The sequence below is a fragment of the Macrotis lagotis genome, chromosome 2, assembly GCF_037893015.1.
Source record: "Macrotis lagotis isolate mMagLag1 chromosome 2, bilby.v1.9.chrom.fasta, whole genome shotgun sequence".
NCBI classification, from domain to species: Eukaryota; Metazoa; Chordata; class Mammalia; order Peramelemorphia; family Peramelidae; genus Macrotis; species Macrotis lagotis.
This window is the reverse complement of record NC_133659.1, coordinates 274,656,704-274,666,576: the sequence shown is the minus strand read 5'-3', so window position 1 is coordinate 274,666,576 and position 9,873 is coordinate 274,656,704. Positions and strand designations below refer to the sequence as shown.

The window sequence follows — 9,873 nt, the reverse complement described above, 5'->3', positions numbered from 1 at the left end:
TGTTGCCAGGTCTGGTTGTTTCTACTTTTGGGTCTCCCTTATACATCACATCCCCTTTTGTCTGCTCTACTTTCAGGTCTCTCTTATACATAGATCCTCTTCTCTCTGCTCTACCTTCGGGTCTTTATACATCTCCTTCTCTCCCTTTAGAAGATGGAGCTTTACTGAGAGTAGAGACTGTTTTTATTTTTATTTTTTGTATCTTTGTTACTTAGGACAGTATATAGCATAGCTTGAGATCTTATAGCTTTTTGCTTTGCGTTTGCACCCAGGAGTAAAAAGGAGAGATGAAAAATACAATTTTCTCTACTAATGTCTTCCCCAGCATTCTTACCTTCCTCCCATCCCCACCCCCACCACAAAAAGGAAAAAGATGTGGACTTATCTTCTATTGTATTCTAACAAAAGCATTAAAGGAAGTATAGAAAACTTTGGTCACTTTGCTCTGGGAGGAAAAACCCAGTAAAAAGATCACAACTGTTCCATGAAATAACTTCCTGGAGAAACCAAATGTACTCGATCTTTTTTTTAATTTGAAAAAGTCTACAAAGTTTCAGTGCTTCATTGTACAAATAACTTATTCACCTTTAAACATTATTAAAATGTAAGATTGTTCTTACACAAATGGAAAACAGAAGAGAACAAAAATATACTTATTTTAAAGCAAAATTTCTTATATAAGATAAAAATATATACAGTTAACATTTTCACCCTAAGTATAAATATTTTCATCATACTAACAGTAACAAAATGCTGAAGGAAATATTTTTAAAATTTAAAAAACTAGAAGTGAATATTGTGAGTACAAATTCAATCTATGATATCTTTAGTTTATAAATATAGGTAACCAATCCTACAAAAACACACTTCAAACTTAATTCTTAGTTTTTACACAATTAACTTTTCAGAATACTCTTGGTAATATGGATCTAATTCTCAATTCTATCATCTATGCTTGATGACAAATAGTTAAGTTCAGAACTTGTGAAGGACTAGGCAAATCCATTAGTACCTGTTTAGATACTCCTAAAATGGCAATTAATTTAAAATTGAAATTCAAATTTGGCTACATGAAGAAAAAAATTAAAATGACTAAACTGAAGGCTGTTAGAATACTCATATTCCTAGATAAAGCCAACATACCCATTTGCCCCAAAATACAAGAATCCCAAATACTCAAAAACCTCAACTTCCTATAGGAAAATAAAAAAAAAATAATCACAGTAATAGTCACCAAAATGGAAAGAGCTAGCCACAAAGAGCACTACTTCTTGCCCCAAAAGCTCTCTTTCCTTTTCTGAGCACGTGCCAATGTTTGAGAAGCCATCAGACTTGAGGCCGCAGACCGAGCAGAGATCTGGGACATTCTGTCATCATCTACAAAGGAAAATCCACGTTAACAAAGCAGGGCAACCAAACCCTATCATCCTTTGCATGTGTTTATAACAACTAGATGTATTGATGTAAAAGGATCAGAAGAGGAACCAGCATCTTCAGGGACTTAACAGGTCAAGCCTTCGTGATAGAAGAGAGCGGAGTCCCAGAAATATGAAGTGATGCTGCACAAAGTCACCAAACTGGCGAACGGAAAAGGTGGGACCAGACCCAGCCTCCTTAGAAGCAGAACATATAGGAAAATATTCCTTACTCTGAGTATCAACAAAGCTTTAAAATTTTTAAGACAATTTAGAGCAGGGGTGGGGAACCATTTTTCTGATGGAAAATTTCTAATATCATTAGCAGTCTATATTTGGTCAAACATTTAATTCACCCCTAAAAAGATCCTAGATTTATTGAATTTCGAGTCCCTGCCTTGTTAATGCCAGACCAATAAGGTCAGCAGGCCAGAGGTTTCCCTGCCCCCTGATTTAGAGAAAAAGAAACTGCCTCTAATTTTTTAGCTTGTTATTCAATTGAATAGGGCAGCTAGGTAGTGGATAGAGTGCCAGGCTTAGAGTCAGGAAGACTCATCTTCCTCAATTGAAATCTGGCCTCAGACATTTGTGACTGAGTGACCCTGGGCAAGTCACTTCATCCTGGTTGCCTCAGTTTCCTCACACATAAGATGAGCTAGATAAGGAAATAGCAGACCACTTCAGTATCTCTGCCAAGAAAAAGGGGTCACAAAGAGCTGGAAACAACTGAATGACCAAGAACAAATTCATCTAAGTACTCAGTTTTCTTTCTCAGAGTAATCTATTCAGGAAAATTTGACTGAATACTTAGTGGAGAAAAAAAATCTACCTATTAAACCATGTGCATTAAGAAATCTCAGGTATTTGCATTTTTTCTTTTTGGTTTTTGCAAGGCAATCAGGTTAAGTGACTTGCCCAAGGTCACACAGCTAAGTAATTATTAAGTGTCTGAAGTCAGAATTGAACTCAGATTATCCTGACTCCAGGGCCAGTGCTCTATCCACTGCACCACCTAGCTGCCCTGGATATTTGGATTTTTTAGTGTATAATGATTCAATGACCATTTGTCAGATATTCAAAAAGAGGTCTTGGGGGGCTAATAATACAAGGGGGAAATATCAAAGCCTTATTATATGAATATAAATACAAGTTTTAGAAATTAAATTAATAATAGAAAAATCAAGTATATTTTGTTAATAATCATTTACACTTTCAAATATTCACATCAAGTTTTCAAAGTTCTTCCTACTGGTGCTAAGAAATAACAATCTGATAGGATGAAAACTATGCAGAGAAAAAAGACACATTTATTCTTCAACTAGGGAAGGAATTTTTGAGGGGAAATATACAAGTAAAACATAGGCAAAATAAAAATATTTAAAATATTATTCTAGATCCATGGAATAACTATGTTTAGAAATCTTACATTTTATCAAGTCTCACTACATTTTTAGTAAATTACCTTCATCATGATTGATTTCTTGGTGAGGTAAATGGCAATGGCCTGTTCTTGGGCTCACAAGGTTTCCTATGGAGGAACAAAACGCAAAATAGTTATGTTCTGGCTCCAAACAGCTGACTCCTTTATAAATAAGTACTTAGAGAAAGCAGATTACAAAAGAATATCAATTTTTATCACTTCCATAAATATCATAGCATGCTACAGCTATCTAAAGTATCCACTAACAAATAGTGGACAGACTGTCAGAGCAACAGGGCTAAGAGGATAACAGTTAAGCTGGACATGCACACAACTGGACAAAGCTCATTATTCATTTGATTTACTGGAGGATGGGGGCATTTTCAGCTACTGTTGCTACCAATTTGAACTAATTGTCTCTTCTGTAGTTTAAATATCAGTTGTGGAATATAGAAACCAATAGCCTTTGCAACACTACTCAATCACATCATTTTCAAAATTTGTGTATGGCTATGTCCTGTGCGTCACTCCCAGTCATTAATCTTACTACTTAAGTTGTGAGACACCTTCATAAAGAATTCAATTAACACATTATATAACCCATGTATGCAAGTGTGGAGAGGTGGATCTACACACGTGTGTGTGTGTGTGTGTGTGTGTGTGTGTGTGTGTGTGTGTGTGTGTCTCACAGCAGGCTGTAGCAGAGTAAATCAAAGTTCACCATTATGCTGAAACTCTGCATTGCGAAGCGCCCCCTGAATGCGACAGGATGGATTCCAGTGGGATGGGGCACAGAGAGGCCGTGGCCCCAGCACCGGGACTGTTATGGAATTCTCGGGAAGCTTCCGGCCTGTAGGAACAACCTCGGGTTTGGAAATACTGACTTCAATCTCATCTCTCAAAGGGAGGGGATCCATTGTTTTCAAACCAGCAGCTAGAGGAGTCAGTAAGGGTCTCGGTCCAAGTTCTTTCTAAAAGGTAAAAAAATATATAATGAAAGACTTATGTTGATGCAAGAGAGAAGTGAATGATAATTGGAATGGAAGCTGTATGGCATAGTTATACCTTCTGATTAGGAAGAACAAAACAGACTCTAAATACATATAAATACACTTTAAATAAATATTTCCATGGCAAACACCTATTGAACTGCTGTTCACCGATGCTCCAATCCTGCCTGACAATTCCTAAGCGATTTCTTGTGATTTCTGCTCTCTCTTTAGGTTTAGAGCTAAATTGATTCTCTCCCTTAGATTTTGTTTTTCCTACATTAAAAGTATGCTGACCCTGGGTAGTGGTGGGACCTTTATCAGTTAAAAAATTGTAGTTCAAGTTATAAAAGCTCAAGCTTTATATGAGATCGAGATTAAAGTGCATTCATCTCTCTTCTTTGAAAAAAACTCATACAACTATAAAAACTGCTCAGCAAAAATTAAAGTAGGTAATTTCTAGAAAGTATGATTTATTAAAAAAAATTTTAAAAACAAAGATAAAGCTGATACCTTCTCCTCATTCTTAATCACTGAAATTTCTAGTTCTTTCTTCTTGCATCTTCAAAGCAACATAATTCATGCTTTCTCTCATCTATTCACTTCAGTATTAAAACCCCCAGGCTAATTCACTGCTTCCCTGCTTCAGATGGTAGCCAAGTCCTACTAATCTTTCTCTCTCTACAGCTAATGGTTTTATTTTCCTAGTGATGATGAATCAAATAATTTCCACAATTGTTCCTAAATCAACCATGTGAAAAGCTTTGACTTATCTCGCTTTTGCGCTTCTAGACTTTATTTCTTCTTTGCACGTAAGAGAAAACAGAAATAGAAAAATTACAACTACGTAAGGGACCTTAGTATCTCTAGAAGCCATCATTCACGAGTCAAGGATTGAGAAACTTTCTATTTCTTTAGCTATTACTTTTTTCTCTTTTGGAAATAAACTTCATGGGATTAATATCTACATGGGATTTAAATCTATACATAACCAATTCCCTTTCTTGAACTGAGATTGTTGTCAAACAACAGAAAGAGCTTCCCTATATATATTGGATGCAAATTACTTGATCAACAGAGTTCCTTCCAACTAAGTTCTAAAACCACTAAATATTAATACAAAATACTAACATAAACATAGGAGTTGTTAACGTAGGGTCTGTAAACATAAAAAAATCAACTTAAATTTTTTTTAAAAAACTTCAAATAATATTTGATAGCAAGTTATTTTTACATTTAACAAAATTTAAAGTATTGTGGAAATATTATTTAATAATATACTGCTAACAACATTGCAATCCAATTGACTGACTTCCTTTGTAATCCCACAGATTTTATTTTACTCTGTTAAACACATTCTTCTGAAATAAGGATCCATTCACCAGATTCACTCAAACATTTGGTCTGGCACTGCCACAGTAATCACAGGCAGGACTTGAAATTCAATAAATCTAGGAGCTTTTGGGGGGGCATTTGTTTGACCATATAGCAGGCTAATTTTTAAGTTGATAATTTTATATGTTCCTTGAATGATCTTATAAATATCCAAATGGTCTTTGACAAAAACAAAGCTCCCCATCACTGACCTAAGACACAAAAAAGATTAAGAATTCTTGGATTCTCATATGAACAAGGTCACTTTTATTCAATGTGATTTTACTCAGTGAGTAGCTGAAAACTCCCTGGCAATCTGTAGCATCTAAATATTTTCAAATTCAAAGTTATTCTTCACCTCTTATATTTTGCCTATTGGAATATTACTTGGATACTAGTGCAGTATTCTTTTATTTCACAATCTTCAAAAATTTCTAATCTGACCATAATAAAAACAAACTACAGAAATCATAGAGCTGTGCCATAGAATATACATTCAGCTCTACTGTTGTTCAGTAATACTTCAGGATGCTGACAGACCCCAAGACATTAAGTGTAGTCTTATAACTGTAAACATTAAATGAACAGTCTTATAATTCCACAATTCTATTATCAGTGATAATATGTAGTTTTTAAAATTATGCATCACAAACAAATCAGAAGCTTCTAGAAAAATTTATATAAACTACAAGATAATTTTTAGCTTTCGTTCCCTGTTCCTCTTGCTATTATATTAATTAGTCAGTGTGGCTCTAACCAAAGCAGTCATCAATGTGGCTCAACAAGCCAAGCCACACCGTCCAAACCACAGTTGGCTCTCAAGGACTGAGTCTAAATTTTACTTCTGACAAAGTCGGATCTGCACTTGTTAAGGACATTCTCTTTTGAAATGATGCATGAATGGAGTTAAAATTATTTAAGTCTGAAATTACCACTACCAATTCTGTTTTTTGAACTTGAAAACCAAAGTGTTTGATGCTAATCTGCTTGGAAAGATATTGTTCTGGTATTTTCTATTCCCCAATATCAAATAAATTTAAGAATAAAAATTAAGTTACTAGGAAGCCACCCTTATATACCCTGACTATACATGTTTCATTTATGTGTAATCAGCTTACTTGATCATACACACTGAGCTAATAAGGTCAAAGTAACAGTTTCAATTTCTAAACTAGACCATAAACTATTTGCCCTAAACCCCAATAAGCAATCTCATTGATGTTTGCTTCCTCATTCACAAATGGCAGCAGGTAAGGGATTACAGTCAGCAAATTCATTGGCATTACTAGAAAAACCATTTTAAGTATACACTTCACTAACAACAATTCACCAGTCATCTTTTTTTTTTTAGAAAAGAGCTAAAGTTGTTAGGCATTTACTGCACAGTGTTAACATATTTATTTAAACTAGGAAGAGATCTGGCTCCCTTGCTCTCCCACTCCCTCCAACACTGACTTTATCTTACCCTATTAGAGTCGATTTTTGACATTTCTCTTAAGGAATCTGGAGAGGGCTTTTTTTTCCTATGTTCTGGGAATGAAGACTTCACTTTGGATGGAGACACTAAAACAGCACCCCCTGGAAGAATGCAGAAGGCAAGAGATTTAAAGTAAACTGGACATCATTAGGCAGAAAACATTCTGCTAGCTCTTCTCTCCCTATTACCAACAGCAGGAGTGGTTAGATCGTGATGAGTCCTGGGGGCTCCACCAAGTTCTTTCAGCTTTGGGGTGGGGAGCCGGCCCCCTTTTCCTGAGGACACAGAAGAAGAATCTGACGGGTCTGCTGAAGCACATGGGAGGGAAGCAGTCTCCCTGCAAAATATGAGCAAAGATATTTGTGCCACAGCTATGCAATGGTTTATTCTAAACATTTAAGAGGGCTGTTTATTCAAACTAAAAAGACCTGATGCCATGAAGTACAGATAACTGACTCATCCTGCCAGAGGAGGCTAAGCCTTTTGCCAATTAGCTATCCTGAAATGCCCCTGGCCAGGACAACATACTGATCTGAACTCTGACTATGGGGAAGGGGCCACAGTGCGACCACCTTGAGGGCAGTTCTGGGCTCTACAGAAAATAACTGAGTCAAATTCTTAACTTCAGCAGTGTCATATAAAAGGACCTATTTGAAAATGTTATGCAAAATATGTTGCAATTTGTCTACAAATTACAAAACTTAACCATCATCTTTCTTGATTACTAATAAAATGTAATATCTAATAAATCTTTTGTCTTTTACATACTAATCAAACTAAATGCATAACTACAAAGTCCAATTAAAGAAAAACTGATTTGCTATAATAGGCAATTAAAAACCTCACCCTTCTTGGATTCTGTCTTTCTTGGTATCATTATCATTTTCTTCTATTTCCTTGGCCTCCTCTACAAAATCTGACTTGTTCTTTTCATTTTTTTCTTCTTCCATTCTTCTTTCATGGTTATGGATCTGATCACCAGCACTGCCTTCACCCCAGGCGAGTTTTCTTCTAATGGGGAGGGTGGGAGCATTTGACACACCCAACTTTTCTGTACTATCTTTCTGGCATTGTGTTGCCAAAGGTGGCCCTTCTGCTTTTTTTTTGGAATCATGGCTCTGCAATGTCTTATGACCTGTAGGAACTCTGAATGACCAAAGCAAATTTAAATATAAGTTAATAACATAGCTGCTCCAGTTTGAAGTCATTTTATTCCCATTTATTTCCCTCCATTATTCATTACTTACATATTCATTCATATATATATATATATATATGTATATATATATATATATATATATGTATATATGTATAATATGTGTGCATCTAACCTATGTGTGTGTGGATATATATAATATATGCAATGTCTTATGCCACTGAATAGAGTTGCTTTAAAGAATACTAAATAGGGGCTGTTAGGTGGCACAGAGGACAGAGCACCGACCCTGGAGCCAAGAGGACCTGAGTTAAAATCCAGCTTCAGACACTTAAGAATTACCTAGTTGTGGGCAGCTAATTGGCATAGTGGATAGAGCACCAGCCCTGGAGTCAGAAGGACCTGAGTTCAAATCTAACCTCAGACACTTAATAATTACCTAGCTGTGACCTTGGGGAAGTCATTTAACCCCACTGCCTTGCAAAAAAAAAAAATTACTTAGCTCTGATTTTAGGCAAGTCACTTAGCCCCATTGCCTTAAATAAATTTTTTTTTAAAAAAGAATACTAAATAAATTATCTGGAGGTTAAGATACCCATGAAGAGCACTCCTTCCAACCCCCACCCCCCCCCCAGCCAAAGCCCCACTCACAAAGCCCACCCTTGACAGCTGTCCATAGTCAGGACCTAGAAGTGTGCAGCCTGGCCATCCTCCAGCATGGATCCTCAGTCTGCACATACAAGAGCTCATTATAAAAGCACAACTCTGTCTGAAATGGTGAATTTTTCTTTAGCCAGATGAATGTTTAAGGACATCATTCAACTGGCAATCACACTGAGCAAAGACTGCCCTTCTCTAGTGGGAGATGATCCCCACTCCAGATATAGAAATCCCATCATACACACAATAAACAAAGCCACATTATTTGTTCTAACTTCTTACAGCAATTTTTTTTTTGGTCCATCCATATTTACTGGTATTCACTTTGAAATCAACAAGATCTTAGAGTGATTTTTCACTTTTCAAAATGCTTTGGCATTTGCTCCAGAAAAATTTAGTGCCTTAAAATTCATTTTCCAAACTATAATAAATTCTAAAAGAAATAGATCAAATTCATGTCTTACCTTGCACAGTTTTATTCTGTGCTCTAAAAAATTAAACATAACTTTGATCTAGTAAATGACTGACATTTAGTATAAGCAAAGTCTGAGTGACAGGTGTCATTTTCTCATATCAGTATTTCGTTATTTTCTTAAATCCCAGTTTTTTTAACTATAGTGAATGGCTCCATTATCTTTTAAGGAAAAAAATTGCTCTTACCCAGCAAGATCCAGGGCTCTGATGTTGTTACTGATAGTTCCCTCTGAGCTGGACACAGAAGAGACATCCCATACACAATTGTTATCAGAGAGAATCTGATTCAGATGGTCCCGAGAAAAATGTGTCCCAAGAATCCGTTTCCTATAAAACTCAGCTTTCTCTCGAAGTTCTTTAACCTAAACAGGAAGAATCCAGCAACATGAACCATTAAAAAAATCTAAGGTTTTTGTTACAAATATCAGAAAGGGCAAGTCAGACAATATTAAACATCCACAGCACAAATTAGGCCACAAAATGAAGGGAAAAAGAAAAGAAAAATTAGCCACATTTACATGATGATAGGCATTCTGAAGCCAAAATCAGAAGAATCAAGCCAAAGCACAGTGCTAGGTTCTTCATTCAGCAGGCAGGGAGTAGCAACTAAGAATATGGTCATTTTGGCATCTATTTTATTTTCAGCCTGAGCTTGCACAAATATTCTATGCATTAGATTTTTAAAAAAACTCAGAAGCAACCAACCTGAGCATACCACAGGGAATTTAGGGTGTTTTGGGAACCCTAGGAGGAGGAATAAAACATATTTGAAATATATCAGCATGATAATACTGCATCATCATCAGTGGGAACCAAGTAATAACACATCCTCATACTGACTTTTAGGTATACAAAGAATTGACCCATCACTATTCTCTCAGTTCCCCCAAAACATCTCAAAGAGAGAA

General features: G+C 35.9%; 1 protein-coding gene across 6 annotated transcripts in view; it reads right to left on the bottom strand.

The window, feature by feature from the left end:
* Positions 1-704: 704 nt before the first annotated feature.
* Positions 705-9,873, bottom strand: part of MDM1 (Mdm1 nuclear protein) — a 32,424-nt gene continuing 23,255 nt past the window's right edge. For 3 of the 6 annotated variants that reach the window (XM_074226189.1, XM_074226190.1, XM_074226193.1), the window contains 8 exons: positions 9,671-9,709; positions 9,152-9,327; positions 7,522-7,821; positions 6,864-7,012; positions 6,664-6,776; positions 3,557-3,806; positions 2,878-2,943; positions 705-1,377 (listed from right to left, as the gene is read on the bottom strand). In XM_074226189.1, the coding sequence (XP_074082290.1) occupies positions 1,265-1,377; positions 2,878-2,943; positions 3,557-3,806; positions 6,664-6,776; positions 6,864-7,012; positions 7,522-7,821; positions 9,152-9,327; positions 9,671-9,709 (1,206 nt within the window). In that variant the 3' untranslated portion in view covers positions 705-1,264. The remainder of the gene's footprint in view (positions 1,378-2,877; positions 2,944-3,556; positions 3,807-6,663; positions 6,777-6,863; positions 7,013-7,521; positions 7,822-9,151; positions 9,328-9,670; positions 9,710-9,873) is intronic. The other 3 variants (XM_074226191.1, XM_074226192.1, XM_074226194.1) reach the window with 2 other exon arrangements.